General features: G+C 45.1%; 11 protein-coding genes and 1 long non-coding RNA gene across 16 annotated transcripts; 4 read left to right on the top strand and 8 right to left on the bottom strand.

Moving 5' to 3' along the window:
* The first annotated feature begins 35 nt into the window (after positions 1-35).
* Positions 36-1,582, top strand: LOC136190682 (Krueppel-like factor 6). 2 transcript variants are annotated; one of them, XM_065978917.1, is made up of 3 exons: positions 36-191; positions 243-415; positions 468-1,582. In XM_065978917.1, the coding sequence occupies exon 3, from the start codon at positions 499-501 to the stop codon at positions 1,345-1,347; it is 849 nt and encodes a 282-aa protein (XP_065834989.1). In that variant the 5' UTR covers positions 36-191; positions 243-415; positions 468-498; the 3' UTR covers positions 1,348-1,582. The 2 variants fall into 2 exon arrangements, with proteins under 2 accessions (XP_065834989.1, XP_065834988.1); XM_065978916.1 differs by having other exon boundaries at positions 243-1,582.
* LOC136190678 (syntenin-1-like) lies at positions 1,580-3,062 on the bottom strand. Its single transcript, XM_065978911.1, has 7 exons — positions 2,912-3,062; positions 2,828-2,860; positions 2,436-2,756; positions 2,306-2,383; positions 2,048-2,253; positions 1,829-1,984; positions 1,580-1,776 (listed from the first exon to the last, which is right to left on the bottom strand). Exons 1-7 carry the CDS (start codon positions 2,966-2,968, stop codon positions 1,728-1,730), a joined length of 900 nt encoding a protein of 299 aa, XP_065834983.1. The 5' UTR covers positions 2,969-3,062; the 3' UTR covers positions 1,580-1,727.
* LOC136190686 (N-alpha-acetyltransferase 40-like) lies at positions 2,366-4,742 on the top strand. Of its 3 annotated transcripts, none has more exons than XM_065978922.1 (10): positions 2,369-3,083; positions 3,137-3,296; positions 3,373-3,423; positions 3,472-3,524; positions 3,581-3,745; positions 3,792-3,884; positions 3,932-4,015; positions 4,080-4,117; positions 4,168-4,207; positions 4,259-4,742. In XM_065978922.1, the coding sequence occupies exons 2-10, from the start codon at positions 3,213-3,215 to the stop codon at positions 4,353-4,355; spliced, it is 705 nt and encodes a 234-aa protein (XP_065834994.1). In that variant the 5' UTR covers positions 2,369-3,083; positions 3,137-3,212; the 3' UTR covers positions 4,356-4,742. The 3 variants fall into 3 exon arrangements, with proteins under 3 accessions (XP_065834996.1, XP_065834994.1, XP_065834995.1); XM_065978923.1 differs by having other exon boundaries at positions 2,373-3,207; positions 3,266-3,325; XM_065978924.1 differs by lacking the exons at positions 4,168-4,207; positions 4,259-4,742 and having other exon boundaries at positions 2,366-3,296; positions 4,058-4,117.
* A 1,013-nt stretch (positions 4,743-5,755) lies between these two features.
* On the bottom strand, positions 5,756-6,967 carry LOC136190685 (D-beta-hydroxybutyrate dehydrogenase-like). The gene is made up of 7 exons (XM_065978921.1): positions 6,670-6,967; positions 6,496-6,618; positions 6,340-6,443; positions 6,205-6,277; positions 6,095-6,156; positions 5,979-6,032; positions 5,756-5,926 (listed from the first exon to the last, which is right to left on the bottom strand). The coding sequence occupies exons 1-7, from the start codon at positions 6,941-6,943 to the stop codon at positions 5,834-5,836; spliced, it is 783 nt and encodes a 260-aa protein (XP_065834993.1). The 5' UTR covers positions 6,944-6,967; the 3' UTR covers positions 5,756-5,833.
* Positions 6,968-7,298: 331 nt separating this feature from the next.
* Positions 7,299-8,589, bottom strand: LOC136190691 (uncharacterized). The gene is made up of 5 exons (XR_010670593.1): positions 8,515-8,589; positions 8,390-8,449; positions 8,206-8,337; positions 8,063-8,144; positions 7,299-8,012 (listed from the first exon to the last, which is right to left on the bottom strand). It is a non-coding gene; the product is annotated as an uncharacterized lncRNA (long non-coding RNA).
* Positions 8,590-9,892: 1,303 nt separating this feature from the next.
* Positions 9,893-11,155, top strand: LOC136190025 (protein crossbronx homolog). Its single transcript, XM_065978101.1, has 9 exons — positions 9,893-10,038; positions 10,094-10,158; positions 10,211-10,289; positions 10,345-10,413; positions 10,464-10,520; positions 10,570-10,647; positions 10,704-10,804; positions 10,861-10,940; positions 10,995-11,155. The coding sequence occupies exons 1-9, from the start codon at positions 9,893-9,895 to the stop codon at positions 11,028-11,030; spliced, it is 711 nt and encodes a 236-aa protein (XP_065834173.1). The 3' UTR covers positions 11,031-11,155.
* A 9-nt stretch (positions 11,156-11,164) lies between these two features.
* On the top strand, positions 11,165-12,539 carry LOC136190054 (uncharacterized proline-rich protein-like). Its single transcript, XM_065978129.1, has 2 exons — positions 11,165-11,589; positions 12,125-12,539. Exons 1-2 carry the CDS (start codon positions 11,325-11,327, stop codon positions 12,367-12,369), a joined length of 510 nt encoding a protein of 169 aa, XP_065834201.1. The 5' UTR covers positions 11,165-11,324; the 3' UTR covers positions 12,370-12,539.
* Positions 12,250-13,700, bottom strand: LOC136190053 (chondroitin sulfate synthase 1-like). The gene is made up of 2 exons (XM_065978128.1): positions 12,828-13,700; positions 12,250-12,763 (listed from the first exon to the last, which is right to left on the bottom strand). The coding sequence occupies exons 1-2, from the start codon at positions 13,698-13,700 to the stop codon at positions 12,557-12,559; spliced, it is 1,080 nt and encodes a 359-aa protein (XP_065834200.1). The 3' UTR covers positions 12,250-12,556.
* Positions 13,680-15,856, bottom strand: LOC136190052 (transcription factor 7-like 2). Of its 2 annotated transcripts, XM_065978127.1 has the most exons (7): positions 15,537-15,856; positions 14,769-15,010; positions 14,518-14,713; positions 14,404-14,454; positions 14,190-14,343; positions 14,067-14,136; positions 13,680-14,013 (listed from the first exon to the last, which is right to left on the bottom strand). In XM_065978127.1, the coding sequence occupies exons 1-7, from the start codon at positions 15,750-15,752 to the stop codon at positions 13,797-13,799; spliced, it is 1,146 nt and encodes a 381-aa protein (XP_065834199.1). In that variant the 5' UTR covers positions 15,753-15,856; the 3' UTR covers positions 13,680-13,796. The 2 variants fall into 2 exon arrangements, with proteins under 2 accessions (XP_065834199.1, XP_065834198.1); XM_065978126.1 differs by having other exon boundaries at positions 14,404-14,713; positions 15,537-15,854.
* A 213-nt stretch (positions 15,857-16,069) lies between these two features.
* Positions 16,070-18,883, bottom strand: LOC136190051 (transmembrane protein 87A-like). The gene is made up of 19 exons (XM_065978125.1): positions 18,762-18,883; positions 18,626-18,716; positions 18,491-18,571; positions 18,330-18,433; positions 18,032-18,269; positions 17,914-17,981; positions 17,761-17,853; positions 17,680-17,707; positions 17,563-17,625; positions 17,419-17,515; positions 17,264-17,357; positions 17,024-17,213; positions 16,889-16,953; positions 16,733-16,839; positions 16,603-16,667; positions 16,475-16,554; positions 16,365-16,417; positions 16,285-16,315; positions 16,070-16,227 (listed from the first exon to the last, which is right to left on the bottom strand). The coding sequence occupies exons 1-19, from the start codon at positions 18,858-18,860 to the stop codon at positions 16,186-16,188; spliced, it is 1,689 nt and encodes a 562-aa protein (XP_065834197.1). The 5' UTR covers positions 18,861-18,883; the 3' UTR covers positions 16,070-16,185.
* Positions 18,884-19,200: 317 nt separating this feature from the next.
* LOC136190048 (elongation factor Ts, mitochondrial-like) lies at positions 19,201-20,224 on the bottom strand. Its single transcript, XM_065978123.1, has 2 exons — positions 19,928-20,224; positions 19,201-19,873 (listed from the first exon to the last, which is right to left on the bottom strand). Exons 1-2 carry the CDS (start codon positions 20,222-20,224, stop codon positions 19,301-19,303), a joined length of 870 nt encoding a protein of 289 aa, XP_065834195.1. The 3' UTR covers positions 19,201-19,300.
* LOC136190046 (uncharacterized) lies at positions 20,162-22,527 on the bottom strand. Its single transcript, XM_065978121.1, has 5 exons — positions 22,266-22,527; positions 21,471-22,207; positions 21,256-21,419; positions 20,856-21,202; positions 20,162-20,802 (listed from the first exon to the last, which is right to left on the bottom strand). The coding sequence occupies exons 1-5, from the start codon at positions 22,407-22,409 to the stop codon at positions 20,275-20,277; spliced, it is 1,920 nt and encodes a 639-aa protein (XP_065834193.1). The 5' UTR covers positions 22,410-22,527; the 3' UTR covers positions 20,162-20,274.
* Positions 22,528-22,544: the final 17 nt, after the last annotated feature.

Genomic DNA, 22,544 nt, shown 5'->3' with positions numbered 1-22,544 from the left:
CTATATTTAGTAGGCGTGGCACGAGTACATATACGCGAGTGCGGCGTAGAGGCGATAAAGGCGATGGCGGGCGCTGCGCATCGATCAGTCTCCTTCTGGGGTAGATACGCGACTGACCTGCACAAAGGAATGCAGCCTATTGCCGTTTTGGCTCCGAATTTGAGAAGGAGACGACGCGGCGAGTTCCCCGAGTGCGTATTGCTTATTATTAACGTTTTGTCTCATCGCGACGTCTTTTCTAGCCTACTGTGTTTATGTATAAGGGTCGAGAATCGACTGATTCAGCGAAATGACGATCGGTCTTCCGGAATTGTTTTGACATGCGCACTCCCATGGAGAGAATGAGAACATCGACGCCAGGCACGCGTGCTTATATACGACACCCGAAATAGCGACACCATATATGGAGCGCGAGGTCGAAAACAAGTCCGCTGATTGGCTATAAAGGTAACGTAATTCTGCCATAGACCCCATTCAAACCGCGCTTTCGCCTACGACATGGACGCTCTTCTACCGTCTAACTCGATCTTCGACGAATTCCAATTCGTTCACGACACGGGCTATTATTTCGACGAGCAGCCGCCACCGATGCTCATCGCCGTCGATCCCGAATACCAAACGCTTCCGTGGAATAATCATCCATGGACTCCTCCTCAGCAGAACGCAGCTCCAGAACCAGTCTACGATTTGCAATCGCCGTCATTTCCGCCGCCGCCGCCGCTGCAGCGACAACGGCAAGCCATCGATCCAACGCTCGACGATCTCTTCGCCATTTTGAGCGAATTACCTGAGTTTCGAGCCCCGCCTACCCCGGAAATCGACGCGACGTCGTTAGCACAGCCGAATTTTTTTTCTGTTCCTGCCGCCGAATCGTCGCCGGTAGCGGTCGTCGTGGAAACGCATTCGGACGCCCACAAACGAAAGAATTTATCGTTGCCCACGCCTCCGCGTTCCCCGGATGCGGAAAGCGCGGACTCCGATTCGACGTGCGAAGAATCGCCGGCCGCTTCGTCGAAAACGACGAACAACTCATCGAAACGTCGTCGCGGCAACGGCGTGGCGAAAAGCGATCGTCGTCGCCGACGCCGCATTCACGCATGCTCACATCCGGGATGCGACAAAGTCTACACGAAGAGTTCTCATTTGAAAGCGCACAAGCGCACGCACACGGGCGAGAAACCGTATCACTGTTCGTGGGACGGTTGCACGTGGCGATTTGCGCGCTCCGACGAATTGACGCGGCATTATCGCAAGCATACGGGCGTCAAACCGTTTCAATGTCAATTTTGCGAACGATGTTTCTCGCGATCCGATCATCTCGCCTTGCACATGAAACGGCACATTTGAAGAGAGAAAAAGACTCTTTGTATATACGAAGTAAGATTCTTTTAGTTTAGACTGCATGGGGACAGAACTTTGAGAAGATCTGTCTCTTTGCTTTGCTTTGCTTGATAGAGATGAAAATAGACAGAGAGACTATGACGACTCTTAGGGTTGTGACAAACAAGAAGTTTTTTTCTACTTTTTTTCTATTAACTTCCTTGTTAGTTATCCTAAGAAATGATGATGATAATGAATATTTAACACGTGATCATTTATTCTGTCCACAAACAAAGAAACACAGAAACAAACGTAGACATAAGAAACGCTTTCCTGTACATACACAAGCAACCCTACAAGTTTTAAAAGGGACTGTTATCTGTCTTCAAAAGTCAAAGCGTTTCTCCTCAGATTTCCGGCACCGAATGATCCATGTATTTTTTCAAATTTCCCAAGCTAGAGCCAATAAATAAATCAATAAATAGAATATGACCCTTCCTCCCCTTACCTTTTAACCATGTGCTGATAGACAAAGACAGGCATGATTGTGACTGTGCACGTGCGCGGTGCCAAGTCGAAAAGCGCGTGAATGTCCTTGTCTTTCAATCCAACGCAATTCTGACCATTCACTTCAACGAGATTATGATCAATAAGAATTCCATTTCTAACAGAAAATAATGAAAAATCAATACTAATTAATACTAATTAATTTATTTATTTATTTAACCTTGCTGCAGATGAGTCCTTGATGATTTGCTTGATTTCGCCCTTATTAAAGGCGAAACCAACGCCTCCAGAGCTGTCCTTTTGCATTGTGATTGTGCGTTCGAATGGTCGATCTCTCACGGCAAAGGTAATTCGTCCAGGAGCCGCTTTCTTGATAACCTTATTCACTTTGTCTTCACTGTATCCAGCGACGACCTCGCCGTTGATCTAAAACTATGACGTCACGACAGAAACGAGCGCGCGCGCCCCAAAAACCCACCTGAAGAATTTGATCGCCAAAACGAAGTCCTCCTTGCGACGCCGCCGAACCTTTGTACACGAACGCAACGAAAACTCCCTAAAAAAAGGTTAGGCATACGAAAAAAGGCGGCGACGAGCGTCTACGATACCTTGCTGATCGATTTGAGAGCCAAACCGACTTTTCCCTTCGCGTCTTTGCATAGAATGACTTCACGAACTCCCTGCTTGATCTGCGAGCGCATGATGCCCACTTCTCGCGATCCGCTGACAGGCGCGACGACTTGGGAGCCGCCAGGCGCGACAAGGGGCCCCGATTGGGGTTGGGGTTGAGGAACGACGGCCATGTGCTGGCGAACGACTTCATCGCTGATTTCCAGTCCCATGAAATCGTTTAGAGACGGATATAGGCTCTGCGTAACCGTTACGCCGGAGCCGTGTACTGTTACGGTTGGTGGTGGAGCTGGATGAGCCTTTAGGGAACGAAAGGGGGTTTCCTTAGTGGGGGCCCTCGAAAGGGAAACGGGCGAATTGAGGTACTTACTGCTATGGCGGCGGGTTGCGCACTTGCGTTGGCCTGCGAGATGAGATTATTCGTTTGTCGCACTATCGTTTTTCCTGTTTCTACCTGAGCTTGGGCCATTTTGTCGACGACCATGTCTTCGAGAGATGGATAGAGAGACATTTTACTTTGTTTTGTCGAGAACGATGCAAACGCTTCTGCAATGAGACGGTAAGTGACGCCTTTTGAGCGATATCACGAGAGTCAAAGGGTGACGGGTGCGTCACATGAGAATGACGTAAGACCTATATTCGGAAAGATGACGTAACTGTGGACGGGACTCGTTCGAAGAGGTCAGCGCTGGGTAAAGGTGCGAAACGACGTTGGTTTTCGTTAGATCATCGACGCGGAAATAGAAAATGGTAGAATGATTGCGCGTGCCTTCTTCCTCGTGATCGCGATCCTCCCGGATCGTCGCAGTCGACAAAGAAGAACAAATCGTCGAGCAAAAGTAGAGATAAGAAAGCGTTGCGAAAACAGGTAGAACGAACGAGCGATTCCTTCACCCGCAACTACTTTCGGTGTAGAAAAAAGCAGAATTGGCCAAGATTTGGGCTGTTATAGAGGAAGCGAATAAAGTCAGTTCGTCGCGTGACGTGTACACTACTGTAGCATTTTTTCTTTAGTGCCCGGATCCTATGGAGCATCTTGTCGCTTTTCGTCACTACACTCGAAATGGGTACAGTACGACGAAAATTTTATATATGTATATATTTTGAATTTATTGATTTTTAGTTTGAATGCTTTTATCACGTGTACTCGTTCTGCTGATTTGCCATTGGATGACCTTCAGTGGGCTTTTGAACTGACCAAAGCGAATATGAAAGATGTACATGAGAGGAATGAATGGAAGTGGAATGACAGAGAGAAAAGAGACGAAATGCAAGCGGATAACGCACGGTAACCACATCCAATAAAATTAGAAGATAAAATATATTTAAATTAGGTATATTATTGCAAGAAATGAAGACAAGAAGCCTCTAGGTTTTCTAACTTTTCAATTTGATCTTGGCGACGATGACGTAGAAGTAGGATATTGGTAAGAATAGCTAAAACATATTTAGAGTAGCAACTACGTCTTTATAGTTACGAAGTTCAAGTTGAAGCAGACGTAAGACGTAAGGGCTTGGGAAAGTTTTTAGTGCAGATTCTAGAACTTATTGGACATAGGTAGGTAGGGATATTAATTAATTAATTAATTAATTTGATTAGGCGTTGTGTGGAATTTTTATAGGTGGAAAATGAAGAAAATTGTTTGCACAGTATTCAAAGGTGAAAGGGGAGTGTAGCATAAAAAATAAAAATTTGATTTTTCCCTTTAGAAAATAGAGGATCAATGGATTTCTTCACTAAGAAGCTTCGGTAAGCTAATGACTTATATTTTATAAGAATATGTTCCAAATGATTTTTTAGGTATGAAACCGATGTGACGTCACCTTCGGTGTGCGATCCAATGAACGCTGACGAATATTCATATGAGATACTAAGCAAACAATTGGGAGGTAAATAATGTTATTAATTAAAACACGCAAACAAACAAAAAAACAAAAGTAGTGCAAAGTCCCTTTGGATAAAGTGTTCTAATTATTTAATTTCTTCACATGTCGTGTCCAATGAACATGGAACATGTGTCCCATTTTGAAATAGTCCTCTAAGTGTGACACATGTTACTGAGTCTGTAATAATGTCGCCCCCGTTTTTCTCCCACTCTTTGAGAAGACTCGCTTTCCAGTCCTTATCTAAATAGACGGGACCCGGCCTTTGGCTCTCACTAATAACATTGCTTCCGTCGCAAATCAAATTTCTCGATTGATCGAAATAGTTGTAATTGTAGTCGTAGGAAATTGTTCGCTCATTTTCATCAAATGTTACAAAATAAACGAAACACTCCCCCGTATATATATTGTAATAGGAAGCGGCCGTTTGCCTTGAATTGCCATTATAAACGTCATCGAATCGCGTGAGCACGCTAGCTGACGTCAAACTGTCGTTGTTATAAACATAGACCAAAACGGGACTTCCATCAACGCGAATATTTATCACCGTCACCATGACAATGATACCAAATACCATTACGCCACACAGTGCAACAATGTGCAGACTTTTCAACGCAACTTGCAACGTTGTATCGGCACTGGGAGTGCAGTGTCGAATAAAACATAGAATATATCCCCTCACAAATCCATAAATAATTTGAGTAATAGACGATATTAATTTGAAACCGATATTGACTATGAGACCCCAGAAAAGATAATCAGCGTCGGCGCTGCCTTCGACTTCGACCCAGCAATTGTTGACGCGAAAGAGATAGTAGCTAATTAGCAGGCCCCCAATGTTGTCAATTAGAAGATCAATAAGTACGATATAACCGCTTATTGATTCGGAGATTTTCCATTTGCATACGGGCCCAATGACTTTGACTAGAACGGCGAGCGGGACCGTTATCGATGCGCAGATCGCTTGAGCGAGCCACAGCGTTCGCAGAAGCGATTCGGGACCTTGTAAGGGGGTCACGCCCCTTCGGGCGTACGACGAATAGGCGAGCCAGTTGGAAACGATTCCTGCTATCGACGAGACGACGACAATGATTTGGACGAAGCCTTTCAGGTAAGGATCGAGCGCCGAGCATCTGTGGTCGCGCGTTGTCGCTTCGGGCTTTGTTTCCTTTGTTTTCTCGCCGCCACCACTTGATATATCGCCTAATTCGTGTTCCTCGAGCTTTTTGATCAACTTAGTGTCGATTAGAGGGTCGAGCCACAAGTGGCAAAGTTCGCTGCCAAAGTCTGTGGCGTCCAAGCAACGATCGCACATTTCTCACTTGACAGTTGACACAATCGTCCTAGAGCACGCTAAAGTCATCGAACGCATGCCGGATTTTCGCCGACCGAAAGCTCGAAGACTCAAGAGACGGTTCTGTAGCACCAGGTACGATTTCTATCACGCAAGTAAAGGGGCTCTACGTTTTTTTTACTGGGGCCCCCATTTGGGCTACCATGCGCTCCAACCACCGTCTATAGATAGCGTTGCTCCCGTTATCATTCTTGCTGCTGGAGTGCACAGATAGGCTATCATCTCACCAATCTTCGAGCCAAAACGGGGGAAATTAGATTACGTAGAGAAAGTGTCACTGTACCTCTTCTGGGGTGACAAAATCTTTGTGTGGATGTTTGTCCGCGACAAACATTTTCTAAAAAAATTATTTATTTATTTATTTATTTATGAGTGCACCCGAGATTCATTTGAACAAACTTTTGCTTCTTCGAAGGAGAGTTTCTTCTGATCTGCATACGCTTCAACTTGTTTTTTAACCACTAAAAGTATATAGAGATGATCGTTCTCTCGTTTTTCTTCTGACTTACATGGTGTATAAGCAAAGCCTGGGCATATAGCATTGCATGTTATTCCTGATTCAGCAGTTTCCAAAGCAACACTCTAGGAAGAAGAAGAGGATACATGTAGACTGATTAATTATTAATTATTAATTAATTAATCACTTTTGTCATGCCAACGATTCCATGTTTGGTTGCGCAATAGGGTGCCTTGTTTGCCGACGCCACTAAGCCGTGAGCACTGGCAATATTAATTATACGTCCGTATCCTTTTAGAAATTGATTTAGGGAAAGTTTACATAAAGCAATAATACTCAAAACCTTTTTCTTTCATTTTAGGTAATGCTGACTTGATAGCATGGAAAGGTGCAGACAGATTGACGGCAATCATATCATCCCATTTGTCATTGGGAAAATTCTCGGTTGGACACACGTGCTGAACCCCTAGGGATTCGAATAATATAAAGGTAAGGAAAATGAGGAGGAGGGGCCCACCTGCATTATTGACCAATACGTCTAACCCCTCCGGAAATATTTCATGAATTTTATTAAACATTTTCGCGATTTCTGTTGGCCTTGAGAGGTCGGCATTCACGTATTCGATTTGGCATCCTTTTGCGCTGGTCAACTCGCTTTTGATTTGTGTTACTTGATCCGCTGTAGCGAATCCACTGATGATAAGAGCTTCGAGCTTTGTCGCCAGTACGCGCGCTATGCCAAGCCCTATGCCGCTTGTTGATCCTGTAACGAGCCCGATTCGCGACACCATTTACTCACATAGAATAGTAGTGACGTAGTCTAACGCGCACTAGCATTGAATCTACATTTGGGCACCTTTTCGATTTCTAAACGTCTGTTTGACTTCAAACGATAATATTGGGCATTTTATTTTATCAACGCCGCGTTACTGACGACGACAAAGAAAGGCGATGACCGTTCCAATTTATTGCTTATCAAGAAGATGGAGACGAATATGGATAACTCGCTTTTTTAGTTGCATGTTAGCTGTAGTTAGGGTGGAGGAGTCCCGAGCATGACTTCAAATATGAAACTGCTCTTCTGGGGGTCCTGGGCAAGACCTCCGCGAACAAGAAAAGGCACCAGACGCGCAATACATGTAGAAATCTTTTATTTTGAATAAACCCGGAAATAACCCGGAAGTACAAAAATCCGCACATACTCTCTTCTACTTTTTGCTGTCCACCTGCACGGACGGCAGGGGGGGCCCCCCGTGCAGGCTTCAGAGTGGGGGTCACTCCATACTCCCCTCGATCGGAGTTAGAGCCTGTTTATTCTCCTGGCTCAGACGCCTGGGACCGGACAGCCCTCGGATGTGAGTTCTGCCAGCCTGATTTCCAGGGGGACCACTTTTTTACCCACCGCAGTCCTGGAGGGGGGAGGGTGCACTGCATAACCCTCATCAACAGGTGAGCCAATTTATCCTCTTGGCAACCGAGTTGGGCCGGTTTTATTTAGTCACCCCGGGGCCCAGGGGTGAATGAAGACATCGGAAAGTAACCTCGTTCGTACGATGATCCTTCAATGAGCCTACATAAAAGAAGAAGAAAGAGAGAGGTTGAAGAAAACGAGAATTATACCTGCTTCAGTAAGAGTGGCAGTTTTGCTCTCGTCCCAATTATTTATTGATTTTTTCCAATAGTTCTCCCCTCAGCCATCCCTATGGCATTCCCTCTCAACCGGATGAGAGAGAAGACTTCTCTCCACCTCCTCAGATTGAAGATTTTCGTCAAAGGCTTGGGTTTGTCCTTACTCAAGCAACTCCTTCTTCCTCCACGTTTATTCGACCAGAGAGTTGGTTGATTCGATGGGGAGAAGAACTAGACGAAAAAAATCTGAAAAGAAAATTATTAATTACGCAGAACGTTACCTTGTGATGTCACTTCCTTCTCGGCTCAAGGAGAAAAGACTCGACTGAAGATTTCATTGGTTGACTCGTCAAATACATTCAACTACATGAGAAAATATTTGGAAAAGAAATCAATAATTATTCCCTAATTATTATTATTATACATTGGTCAGACATTTTGAATTTATCGCAATTCCTCCCCCGCGTGGCAAATTCTCACGAGTAGTGCTGAAAGTAAATTTCGTGAAAGCCTGTGTCGTTCGAGCGAAGGAGAATGGAATTGTCACGTGGCAAACCTAAAGAGGGGCCCCTAGAGTTTCTCAGACCGCGATCGTCTCATTTTCTTACCTTTAGCTTTCCATCTCATCTTCGTAGACGTACTTTTCATTCCGGCGTGCTCTAGGGGGGCTATATGGAGAGAAAAAGTCGAGACGATTACCAAAGTCTCCGCGCGCGCGCGAAAATCTCTTTACCTTTCGCTTTTCTTCCAAAAATCAAGGTCTACGCGAACGCAGGCGCTGGCGAAAATTGCCGTCCGAAGGAAAGCGACGACGAAAAAGACGATGACGCGTTTCGCGTAAAGGAAAAGCGCGCTAATGGTCTGTACGCGCGCGAAAATGAGCGGCGAAACGATGAACGAAACGAAAAGTCTTACCTAAAACGATTGTCGACCTCGTTGTTTTCGCCATCTTGTTTCGATGCGAGCGACAAATCTTACATCATCTAAAGAAATCGTTATGCAATAATCGTGTCAAACCGGTTTGTGTTTCGCGCCTCTGTTTTTCGGACCAATGAGAGCGTTAGGTGAGCCCCACGTGACCGCGACGGATCAATCAGCGCGCTGGGCGGGGCCACAGGGTTCAAAAGCGAAGCGCACACCGATTTCCCCTCAGTTGCGGCTGAGGGTGGATGCGTCGCGGTTCGCTGCGTCTCTTCCTTGATCGGACCGGCTCGGGGGAAGACAAAAGGCAAGTTCTGGGTTGTTGTTTCAGCGTGGCCCACGGATTAATCCCGTGCCGGAGCCCGTAGGCAGGGCGATGGGGGGCTTCGGCCTCGGTTTACGCACTGGGCGGAATGGTCGCCAAAGTCTTATTGTTGCCAAACAAGTACGGCCCGCGCTAGGCTCGAGCGGGCACGACTTGGAGGGGGTGTTGCAAGCGGTCTGGTTGCCGGCACTTTTCTCACCAATGGCACGATTAGACTGAGGATGACCTGGCCCAGGAGACTTCGACTTGGGGCATTGCACTGCCTTTCCTGTCGACTCCTACAAACAGTGGTCGGCCGCTTCTCCACTTCCGCAAGGCCCGGTTCTTCTCAGGAAGACATACCGAAGGCTTTGGTACCAACGAGCCGGGGGACTCGGTTTCAGGGGCCGACTCTCGTCCAGGCGGTACTGATCGGAGTGGCCGAGGACCCGTAACTCGCCCTAAATTTTTGGAACGGGTGGTCATCGCTTGCGGTGGCTGCCTTGGGCTACGAAAGCGTCCAAACCTCCCCGTGGTGTAGCCTGGGTAACGCGAATATGGACGCAACGAAAAAGGTACGTAAAACGATGATTTGACAGAGACTAACCTTCTTTTTTCTTCTAGGTGGAAACGTGGCGAAAGGGGCTCAAGAAAAAAACGAGAGAGACTGGAGAAATCGAAGACAAGACGATAAGATAGGATTTTGCATGTGTGTACGTTTATTTTTCTAAATAAATGAGTGCTCACATGAACTATTCGTAAAAATATCCGACGCGAGGCCGAAATCGTTCGTCGTTTCATCTGCGTCGTTTTTCGAGCAAATTTTAGTGATGGCGCTCCTCTCTCGATCTTCTTCCTCGTCTCTGGAGCGAGTTTTCGCGAACGCATGTCCGGGAAAGCCGTGACATCACAGTTTCAGAACATGGAAGGAACGGCGAGCGTTGGCGGCGTCGGAAAAGACAAGACGGCAACGACTCGCCGTCTCGATCCACTGAGAGACGTTCGCTTTCAGAATTCTCTCTTGCTCGAGCTGTAAAACGGCGCTAAAACGCAAATCCGGTCGTGGAATCTTATACAGCACATTTAGAAAGCTCTTACGATTGAACAGTCCAAGCGGAGTCTTCGTTATTCCTTCGCTGAAGTCTCTTCAAGGTAGTACGAAGCATCGCGAAGCATTTTTCGACGCTTTTTTATTGACTTCCAGTATGGCATGGCGTCATTTTTTTATTCTGTGGACCCTTGTCTGGAGGCGTCTTTCGCTTCGAAATCGTCTTACCTGATGGGTGAGAAAAATCAATAGTTATTTAATTTGTTTTTTGAAATCACGTGGTTTGACAGTTATCCACGCGATCCACCTGTAATGAAATTTACGTCGAAAATTTTTCATCCTCAGGTCCACCCAAATGGGTAAGAAGGAAAATTGAAATTTTTCCACACAACAAAATGGGTTCTTTTAGACTCTTGAATTTATCTGAAGAATTTCCTGTGTGGAAATCAGATGAGCATAAAGTTTGGTAAATAACAATAATAATTAATAAATTCGCTTTAGATTATTTTTTCTAGGCATATTCTTCTCTATGCTAAACGTTGTTTGGAATCGCTCAATACTTGGCAGCCAAGCAATGAACGAGCAACAGCAACGTTTGTGTCACACAATAGTCACATGTTATTTGATTTTTATTTATTATGATTATTAGCGTTTATGAAAGTATAGCTGCGTTTCAGGGGAAATCTCAGGCATGTGTGCTTCAGTCTCTGCAAGACGTTGAAACGAGTTTTGCAGAGAGTGATTCTGCAGGTAAAGTCGATAAATTTATTGGCAATTTTTAATTTATTGTGCTGGGGTTGGATTAGCGGATCACGGAAATTGTTTGCAGTTTTCGGATATCAGCCCAGGAAAATGCAAACAATATATCGAGGAAATGAAATCCCAAGTGATTTCGAATCCCGTAATATTCTCAACCCCATTTTAAAAATATTCTCTCCAGGCTTTACGGAATTTGAGCGACAGCAAAAAATTTTAGAAAGTACTGTACCTTTTATTAGTTCTTTGAAAAAAGACAATTGTTCATTTGCACTCGTTTCTTCTTCCTCTTCTTCTCTGACGTAAAAGCGAAGCATGTGAACAAGTGGTCACATGATGACGGACGTCTCCTCCCACTCTTCCTAACGAGCAAAGCGAGCGCTCATCTCTCTTTCCAATTTGCATATTGTCCAGCCAATCGGCGACTCACAATGCAATTAGCAATCCCTAACAAGGCGGCTTTAAAATTGTGCTCACGAACGAGCGGATCAGCCAGTGTTGATCCCCAATCGCGATGGAACACTATATGAACTTGTATCGTTACGTTGCGCCGCCGCCGCCGCCGCCGCCGCCACCGCCACCACCACCACCACCAACGTCTCATATAAGATCAGCCGCCAAGGTCGTGTACCCTCTGCCGCCGCCGCCGCCGCCGCCACCGCCGTCAAATGACGTTGCGACGACGCCAGTAGAACGGCCGCTCAATCTGGAAGATGTCATCGCGATATTGAATAGTTACAGTTCGTTCGACATGCAGAATATCATCTGCTGCATTTGCGGTGAGTAAACGAAGGGGTGGTGCTACATTCTACGCGAAACGTGACGCATGGGCGGGTACGGGGCGGTTCGACTCGTTAGGGTTCTCTTTTCTCCTTTTCTCGACCGTGCTCTTGCGTTCGCGAGCGTTGGGGAAAAGATTTTTGGTGCTAAATGGACGGGGTGTGTGTCGAGGGGCACGTGGATGCGATTAGCATTGAGCCGCTGATAAAAAGTCGATGAGTAAGCCAAACCGCGGGTGCGACCCCTTTTTTCCCAGGCTTACGGACTCGACGAACTGTAGGCCCATTGTGCGCGCAATCGATTACGATATCGGACGTATCGCAAGCGATGAATGGAGGGCGGAGCGCGCGCGCGAAACACGATCCTCAGACCCCTCCCCTCTCTCTCCTTCGCACTCAATTAGGCGCGCTCTAAAACGAAAATCTAGCGTTTTATCGAGTCGTTCGACGTAAACAGGAGCGCGCGAGAAAGGGGGGAGGCTCTAGAAAATATTTAGCCAGCTCCCACTCATCTCTTTCGCTCTTCCCCCTCCAGGAAAACACTACAAGAGTCGCGTCTGCTTTACTAAACACCTGTGGGAGCATAGCGTCTATTGGGATTGTTTCGCCGGCGGAAAGAATCAAGATCGCGTGCTCGCGATTCAAGCGGCGATCATTCTAAGTCGACCGGCTTTGTCGTTTTTGCTCGTCACTTATCCGCAGGAGAAGAAAAAGGAGACGAATGTCGTCGATCGACTTCAGCGGCAGCGAAAACGAAAATATTCAAAAATCAGTTTTTAGTACTAAAGTTTCTGTATAAGGTTTTCTTTTTAGAGATTTTTAGAGTTTTTTTTCTTCTTCTTTTGCCGCGCTATAGATTAGAGAGTTCAAACTTTGTATTGGGAGTCGGGCACTCTTATTTTCCAATAACCATTACAATAATAATAATAATAATAATAATACAGTACCCAAAAAACACGAGATTTCTCTATTTTAGCCTTTTTTGCTGGGCTTTGGCTATGAGTTCCTGATACTCCTGTACTTCGCACGACTGATAGAACTTGTGTGTATTCTGCATTGCATACGGGCCATTAACTGGATACACTGTAAGCGCTTTGAGCAAACGCATGTTACTGAGCGACAGCTCCGATTGAAAAACTTTGCCAGAATAGTCAATATAGAACAACTTTTCTAACTATAAGGAGGGAAGGGACCCCACCCCCATAAATATATAAATATATAAATATATATATGCTTACCTCGTATGCCCACGTGCACTGAATTCCAATTCGTCGACTTATACATCTTCCAATTTCGACCGCCTCATGCTGCGAAGGTGCCGGATCTTTTAAACAGAGATGAGCGACGGACTCGATTCGTTTCAAAATGCTACGCGATACAACAATCCCGGGTCCCGTCATACAGAAGACTTCGCCTGGTCTGAGTTGGAGTGTCGTGCGATGTTCCGGTGCGCCGAGACCCGGCTGTCCGAGATAGACGTCACCAATTGGATTGAGTCTGTGTAACCAATCCGAAAGTCGACGCGTGCGCACGTATGCGTTATCGGATACGACGAGAAACCAATCGTAGTCATTGGCTACTTTTTGAGCCATGTATATGAATGTACTAAGGAGACTCATGTGGGGAGCGTGTTTGGAGTTTGTTTGGAGTGGGGGAAGATTGTGTATTGGAAGGTGATGTTTTTTTGCGTTTTCTGTTGCGTCCGATGGGACGAGAAAGGTCGCGTCGCAATTTGGGGGGAGGTGTCGAAGCCACGTGGTGTTGATGGCTGTCGCGCGCGTTACCAAGTTCGATGTTTGCGTGCGAATCGCGATAAAGAGCGATTTTTTGCTCGTTTGCAGCTCCGATGTTACGTGCAGAGGTCGATTGCCCGTTTTGAATTGCGACGAAGATGCGCGCGACGTCGTTTTGTCCGAACAGCAAAGATCTGGCGACGTCGAAGCCGTAGACGTGGATAGGAAGCTTCGAACGACTATGATACCGCAGGAAATTCCCACAATAAACCCGATAACGGTCTCCTTTCGCCCGCGGCACGACAACATCGCGCAAAGCAAAATCACGTGATCCTCTTCCCCGGATGTCAAGGAGAATAAGATTCCACCACACATCATTAATTAAAGCTACAGCTCTATCGTCTTCCAAATAAAATGCAAATCAAAAGTTCTAATAGAAAACTCTATTATATATACCCCTTAGTAGTAGTACCACTACATGTCTGATTGTGCTGAAGAACTAACTGGTGGTATATTAGGAATATTGGGGGGATGTGTATCAATAGATGAAGACAGGGGTAATGATGCTGATTCCTGCGGCTTTGCTTCGTCTTCAACCCCAGCGCCGTTGCCGGCACTTGTACCACCTTCTCCATCTTCACCATCATCACCGTCGCCAGGCTGCGTGAAACGAACGCACTTTTTCTTTCGTCTTGAAGAGAAAGATGTAATTATTATTATTATTATTATTCTCAATTTACTAACCGGCACGGTTTGCACCACTTGTCCTGCTGTTCGAGTCCATATCGAGCCCTACACTTCTTCAATGCAATATCTAAAAAAATATACATAGAATCCATACGTATATATGATGCTTGTTTGTTTTACCGTTTTGGGTCTTGTCTTTCTTCTTTTTCTTCTTCCTGCCCGTGGCATAATTGTCTCTCGCCGACCAACCAGGATAGAGAGTCTGGTGGAGAGCCCGCTCTTTTCTGGCCAATTCATAATATCGGGCTTGCTCAGCACGATCCAGGGAATGCCACTAAAAAACCACATAATTAATTAATTAAATAATAAATATATTTCTTTTTTCAAAATATACCTTTTTGCCCAATATCTGATTGATAGCAGCACTCTCTTTCAACGTGCATTCCTTAATAACATGTGGTCTCATGTCCTTCATGTATAGCATGAATGCGTTTAGCGGTTTTTTCACGTGCAGCTTATTCATTCGGTTTGCTTCCATTTCCTGAGCAGAAGACATCGAAGGCGCCGCTTGAGAGGAGGAGGGCGGAAGAGACGACGACGGCGGCGGCGGTGGCGGCGCCGGCGGATGATGCTGCAATTGAGGAAGTCCCGGATACTGATTAAGAGCCGGATGATGATGATGATGATGATGTCTGACTGAAGCCCTAATACACAAAGAGAAACGTCTCTACTATGAAATATAGTAACTATAATGGTAACCATGGTGACATGTCAGGCATAGGCGGATGTTGGCCCATGTGAGCCATAGTCGGTGACGTCATCTGTACGTGGTAGTTGGACGGAAGAGGATATCCCGGGTAAATGGATCGAGCGGGAGTGAGTGCCGGCGGAGCGGGCGGCGGCGGCGGCGGAGGCGGCGGCGGCGGCTGAACGTAGTGCATATATTGTTGAGGTAACGCGGCGAGAGTGGGAAGCATCGTCGGTCGCGAAGTCATCATCATCTACAGTAGGCAAGGCAAAAGATAAGCCGTGCAAATAATACGGGGACCCCCCCCCCCCCCCCCCCCAATGGTCACACCGCCGCCGCGACCAAGTGAAAACAAGACGAAAACGTATGCGCTTAGGGGGTTAAACGCTGTGTGAAAAAAGGCGATAGGGAAAAGGAGCATGTCAATTCTTGATTACGACCCGCCCTAATGGAAGGCGCCCCCCTTTCTTCAAACGCTAAGGGGGCGTCACGTGCATTCCTCGAAACTGGGGATTCGAGCGATCGAACGCGACGCGCATTCCGACTCGTCGTAGCGCGAGCAAATGGGAACGAACGTCGCGACAAAAAGAAGAGCGAACGAGTGGAAGGAAGGCTGGAAAACGCGGAAACCTCGTGCTCTTTGTGTCGCAAGCCGCCGCCTTTGAGGCGAGCCGCGCGACAAGAAAACGCCGACACGCGTCCGGGGTAGAGCGAGTGAGGCCACGGGGACGCGGGGAGGGGGAGAGAGAGCGCGAAATTCGCGCAATGCGTACGCATACCGTTCGTTGATCGACGACGGCGGCGGAGACGGGGCCCCCGCCTCCTACGACGCCGCCTTGACTATTTTCGTTCTTGCTCTCGTCCATTTCGTCGCGCAGGCCTAATTCGTCGTCCAAATGCTCGTTCGCGTCGTGTTCGTCTCCTTCGTCGACGAATGTCTTCGTTTCGTCTGGCGGATTGTCGTCGAGAACTACAGCGCTTGTTTGCGCTGCCATTTCGCTTATAGTCGACTTGGGCTCTGTCTCTCTCTTTCTCTCGAGATACGATATGTAATGTGAAGCGCTCTACGGGGCGGCGAAGGTGAAAAGGACAAAAGATCAAAGAGCACCGACGCCTCGAGTAATCAGTTAGCGAATCAGCGATTAGGCGGTTCCTTTCGTCCAATTAGGATCGTTTACTCTGGCTGTGCTCAGTCGTAATCGCGGCCAGACGTCATTCGTTCTGGCTTCGGCCTTATTAGAACCATAGAGGCGAAGAAACGCCGATTTTTGCACATTTTATCGCGACGCAACTCTATTTGACGTGCGCACGCTAGAAAAAAAGAGAGCGTTGTACCCGTATACATATACAGCGCAGGACAGAACGGAACTCGAACCGAAACAGCAGAGCGTTCGTAGAGATACTACACCTTGCCACCTTACCTACTTCCTAATCTAATTTCGAAAGCTCAAACTTCGTAGTCATCAGTTCCTAAAAGACGCCGAAAAATGAATAATAAATAAATAAATACGCTATTTAGCTACGTACCTCATCAGAATCAAGCAGACTTGGCAACGCTCTAAAGGATAAAAAATCAACGAGAGAATCAATAGTGTATATAAAATTACGCGTCGACTGCCGTTGTGGGTAAATTTTCCTCGACCCACTTGAGGTCATCGGCCTGATTAATAATGAATAAATAAATAAATAAATGCAACTGGTTGCCTAGTGACCGCACCGCAGTTGACGAAGGTCGAGATTTTTCAGAGGCTTCATCATCACCACTCTTCGACTTTGTCGGTCTCATTTTCATTCCATCTAAAGGAATATATAGATATATATGTATTATTTATTTATTTTTCTTACCGTATGCTTCCAAGGCGTCTTGTTGTTCGTCTTCTTCGTTTTCGGTCAGTGGATGATAGGCGAATCTGCGTGTGGAGTCCAGTTGACGTCAAGTGGTTAATTTCTGGCTTCCATTATTATTCTTGGGTACCTGGCCTTGTTATTTGATGGTCTCCAAATGAGCATAATTGCGAGAAGAAGCATGGAGAAGAGGATGTGAAAGAAGCCGTCCTTTCTCAGCCACAATTCGCCCCACATCTAGAGAGAAAAAATAGAAACAGAAGTAGCAACGTTGTGTCAGACTCACTTCCGGGCAATCTGAGTCGTCGCCAGACGTAGCGTACAACCACCAGCCCATAAATAAGGCGGAAGCTAATAAAAAAGCAAAATATGTATTATACAAATACGACGCGATTATTGATTTATTTATTTATTTATTTACCCCCCACAAAAAATAAGATGGCGACTGTGAAATGGCGGTATAAGGCAAGCTTGACGTCATTTTTACGTAGGCGAAGATTTCTCATTGTTCCGACGAGAGAAAGGACGACCCACCAAATGATGCCAGCATCTAGTATGACCAAAGGAAGAAGGAGCATCATCTTCTTGTTTGACGGGTCTTTCATTCCAGGCTAATAAGAAAATGAGTACATGCATAATTAAATAATGAACTTTCAGTCACTTTCAAAGCGTCGTATAATCCGTAGACAGAGCAGAGAATGAAATAGATGCTTCCGAGAAGAAGAATCTTATTTAGAACGGGTCCCAGTCTAGGTCTAGGAAAGAGAGGAACATGAGGAATAGGGGGAGGGGAGAGAGACTCTTTCTCTCTCTCACTTGACTATGCCAAAGCCTGTGCTGGCAATAATCACGAGAATTCGTCCCAGAGTTCTTTTTACGCATGATACCAATTCAGCAACAATAACAATGCCAGCTACAATTCATTTCTATATCCATTTTTAATTAATATTAATTACTGACCGTCATTGCCCGTTTCCCTGACGCTGTTGAAGGCGGAGAAGAAGAGAGCCTTTTCAAACATTCCTAAAATACGAAATAATTCATATATGCATATGTATAATGAGGTAGTCTCATAACCTAGGGCAATGACTACCCCAATCCAGTACTAAGAGAGACTGTGTTTTATATTGAATTCGGATTGAATGAATGAAGCGTCACCTGCAAACGAATGAGATCTCTCCAATTGCATGCCATTGTAAGAAGCCAGAAGAAGGCCAAGAAACAATAGATACCTGTCATGCCAGCATACAGCTACACAATATTTATCATTGATCAATCAAAAAATATTAGAAACATCGTCGGCTATTTTACCTGCCACAAAGGAAAGTCTGGTGATGATAATTGACCATGAGACGTCTTGGCTTCAACTTTGATTGAAACTAGAAAAAAAACAGTATTTATCTAGGGCCCTATCCTTTGCAAAACTCACCCTTTACACTGCCAGGAGTGTCCTCTTTAGTAACGAGACTGATTTGAATATCAACCTTATACAAAGCTGTCTGGGTAACATTCCATTTTGAAGTCGAGTGGCTATTGGTTGGTGGTGGTTTTGTTGTGACGGGGGTCTTGGTCGGCTTGGGGGTCTTGGAGGAAGTGCGTTTTCTCCTGCGTCCGCTTTGAGCATCATTCGTATTGGAGTCTTGTTGAGCGTCAAGCGATGAACAGACCTAAATTACAATAAAAATAATAATAATTTATATGATGATGATGCTCAGAAATCATCTTACTTCATTTAGCTTATTCAATTTTTCGATTATCTTAGAAAGGTCTTGAAATAACAATACATCGTCTGCTTTTCCCACTAAATTAGCAGAAATCGCGCACTCCTCCTGTTGTTGAAAAAAAATAAAACGAATGCATAATATGCAACGAACGCGAAAACATTCCTCTTTCGCATTTTTGCAATAGACACGGTGCAGAGTTACGTTCAAATTCAACTCCCCTTTATATTCTTTGACCTCAATGATGTCTAGAAATCAACATCGAATTTAGAAGCGAACCATTTACTTTCTAACGTTCGTACTTATAGTGAAGACCAGCGAGTTCTTTTTTTCTTCTACGAGGGGCACATAGGAGAGCGTCGTTGACACTTCGGGATTCGATTTACTAAGAGTCTAAAAAGTCGGTCGGAATCGCTTCTCGATCGATTGACGACATACCCCGCTTTCTTGGGCTATTGTTGGTACTGGAGCCGAGGCTTCGACGCCCAGTTGCGTCGCTGCGACGAGAAGAAACGCTAGAAAGGAACGCATCGTCATCGTCGATCAAGTCAAGATTGCGCACGCTCAGTGATAAACGCGCGCTAAAAACATGAGCGAATCTGGCACCGCTAGCGAAAACGGTACAAAACAAAGAGGAAATCGAGTGGAAATTAAACGGAATGATTTAGATTATCGATATCGGCTTGCTGGATATCAAAGCGAAGCTGATTACTGCGAGAAAACTGGGAAAACGCCCAAAGAAGTAGGAGCTAAGCGGCGTCTCCAAAATTACGCACGATTTTCGTACAGATAGAGCGTTGGGAAAGCGGATTCGTTAAGAAAATTCAACGAAAAGACGGAACGTTCTACTATTTCAATAAGGAACGCGAAGAGAAATGAAAACACGACTTTGTGTGTGTCCTAACTCTACTACTACTACTACTGTATCATCATTTTTTAATACATAACATGTATTAAAATATCATTTTCGCGGCATTTTAGCAGTCGTTTTCCTCGCCACATTCATACCTTAGAAATGAACGAACAATTGCCTTTTCTCTTTGAAGAATGTCTCCTACAGTCGATCCGCTCTCAAACAGATATTCTTGACTTACTAAAAAGTCTTCAGCATTGAAACTTGTATTGGCATTTGAAGGAGCTTCTAATGCCTTTGGATTTTTCCCTACAATCTGCATACCTATACGAGAACCTAATTTTTCTGTTCCTCCCGCCATGGCAACGAGAGCCCCGTATTTTCCAATAGCACAAGTGAGACCCGGATATGATTTAGGAACGCCCACGTGCGCGTATCCATGGACAGAAACGCCGTTCTCCGATTGGTGAAGCGAGCAGCCGCGTCTCAATATAATATTTTCAGACAGCTTTGATATCAAGCTCGTCAAGAGACTTCCCACAGTCATTCCATCAATGGAAAGACGTGCGAGATCATCACCTGAATAATGACAAGTCGTTTTGTTCTCGAGGGAGTGAAAGTGAAAGGCTTTCGCTGCTGAATTGACGAACGACTGAAAGGCTTCATTACGTGAAACGAAATCCGTTTCACAGTTAATCTGATAGGATATACTGTATGTTTTTGTGGGGGTGTGTCTTTCTTTTTTTCTTACTTCGATCATCGATCCTACGTTTGCTTTCGTTGTGATGGCGACGAGTCCTTCGATCGTTTTGCGATTTTTTAACCGTTCTACTTTCGTCCATCCTTCTTTCTGAGCTTGCTCGGAAAGCCAGATCGAAGCGCTGCTCAAATTATTGGTGCACGCCACGAGAGCTTCTCTGCATTTCGATATGGGATAGCCTGTCGACTTGCGGAGCTCCCAGATGAGTTCTTTCGGCACTTTCGGTTCGGTTCCACTCGATAGATTTCGTCTAAATAACAAAAGTCGCGAGCTCCACGTTCTGAACATGCTGCTAGCCTCTAACGCACGCTATCAACAAAAAATCAGTGATCAGGGGGTCAGTGATCGAGAAAACTGTAATCTGTCATATCTGAAACAGGATCCATTTCTTTTTCGTTGCTGCTCAAAAGGCTCTCCGATTCCGGATAGGAAATATATCGATGACGACGTTGTTTTCTCTTTCCACAATGACATAGAATACGTTTGACTTGGCGTCGAATTCTGCTCCAAAATGCCGACGCTGGCTTAGCCATGAGTATATGAAGAGCAAAGGAAAAGGCAAAAATGTCAAGCAAAATGAGAACAGTGATACAAAATAGAAGAGGATGATTCTCCTTGAAGTAGGGAATGCAATTGTGTTCGCCACGTTGTAGACATTCCAAATATTCAATTGCATCACTTATGAGCGATTTGAGTCGTTGCCCTAAGAAGTAGCTAGTTGTACCGGCCATAGCAGCCAAGAGAATGGGATAAAGTATGATGTGAAGTAGAAAACGACGTTGGAGATTGTCAAAGACTTCGTAGACTTTGTTTCCCCACGTTTGATTGGGATCCAACGTAATCCACTTCTGATAGGACACCTTATTCTAAAGAGAAATAAATAAAACGAAATACATATTTGAATAGTTGATTTATTTACCCGTTGGAGTCTAACAACGGTGATATAAGAAATAATAATTCCTACGGTGACTATCACTTGAATTGGAACGACAAACGTGTAGAAAAAAGTGTTGATTGGCGGAGCACATACTACTATAACCACTCCAGGAATGCTGTATCTTGGCCCGTCTTGTATTGTAGCAAATACAGCCAATATGCATCCAATAGGAAAAGCAATTGCTGCGAAGATTTCCAGAGAGAAAAATAGAGTGGGATGCCTTCGTAGGGGATTTGACGTCTGAAGCGTGCACACTGAAACGGCGACGTTAACAATTGAAAAAAACCACCACGCTAACATGGAAAGAACGCCGAAATGAACAACAATTCCTTTAGATTAAAAAGAGAATTAGTTTTAATGAAAGAAAACGGTTTCTTTTTACCTTGAATCGTGCAAGATCTTGTAGGATTCTGATATGAACTTAGAGTGTCTTCATAGCCGCAGAACGTTCGTTTCTGTCCAATTATCAATGGCACAGTGACAGATGCAACTAAAATTCCAAAAGATGCGCACATGAGAACGAGAGTGCATTGAGGAAAAGATCGCCTAATAATAAAATCAACAGATTAGATAATTTCATTTTTCTTCTTCTCTTACAATTCTTTAACAGCGAATGACGTGATGAGTATGAGCAAGACGAGAAAGGAGCAGAAAATCGCAGAGAATATGATCGTAACTTGAAACATGACAAATTCCCAATGATATGACCAATTGGAAGCGAAACACTTGGGAGAACAAAATTGACCAGTGTCATTTCTTTGCGTTCGAATAAACGGATCCACACAAATGCAACGAGGAAGGGCCGGACAAAAATCATTTCGCAGAACCGGCCGACTATGTTTTGATTGAAGAAGGCCAAGATCTTGGATAAAAGTCCACGTTGAATTGCAACGTGGATCTCTCATCATTTCACAAATATCAACTGTATTCTTACGCGGTTCCCCTTTGTCTGTGCACGTACGAATTGTGCTGAGACACAAGGATTTCAAAAAGTAATTTGCGCAAATAGCGAAATTCTTGGTGTTGTTGTCATTTTTCGTTGGGGGTATTGTCAATGTTTTGTTGATCATTTTCAGCTTTTCTTCCAGACGTCTTAAATCGTCTAGAGCTCTTTTCGATGTGCACTGGCTCGCGTTCCTAAACGTCATCGAAACTGAAGGTGAAAGCGGTTTGGAAGGATTCGAGGGACACGGAAGGTGATTGACGAAACGACAGCAAGGAGAAAGTCTCTCAACAGACACGTTTTCACAATGAGGAGACGACTTCTCGCTGAACTGACGTAGAACTTCGCTCACAGGAACATCGTCATTATTATTCTTCTTAGATCTATGATTCTGTTGGAAAAAGGAGAAGAATTTGGAATTATTTGGAGACGTTTTGTTCGTTTCTTACCAAGCTGGACGGTAGAACTTTCCAGAAAAGGATGGGTAGAATGACAACCGAAGCAATGACCAATATCAAAACAAACGTAAAGATGCACGTCTCCAATTTTTTTCTTTGGACTACCCGAACCATAAAGCCAGTTGCCATGCTCATTTTTTGATGTATCGAGCTTCAGACGACGAACGAGAGCGAGGTGAGAGACTGGAAAAATCCGCTTTTTTCTCCGCCTAAGAATCGCTAGTCGCTCCTCCTTCTCACTTTCGGTTTTTGCGACTTTTGACCAATGGG

This window comes from Oscarella lobularis, chromosome 8 (assembly GCF_947507565.1).
Source record: "Oscarella lobularis chromosome 8, ooOscLobu1.1, whole genome shotgun sequence".
Taxonomy (NCBI): domain Eukaryota; kingdom Metazoa; phylum Porifera; class Homoscleromorpha; order Homosclerophorida; family Oscarellidae; genus Oscarella; species Oscarella lobularis.
The sequence above is the reverse complement of the archived record's forward strand: the minus strand, read 5'-3'. Positions and strand labels throughout refer to the sequence as shown.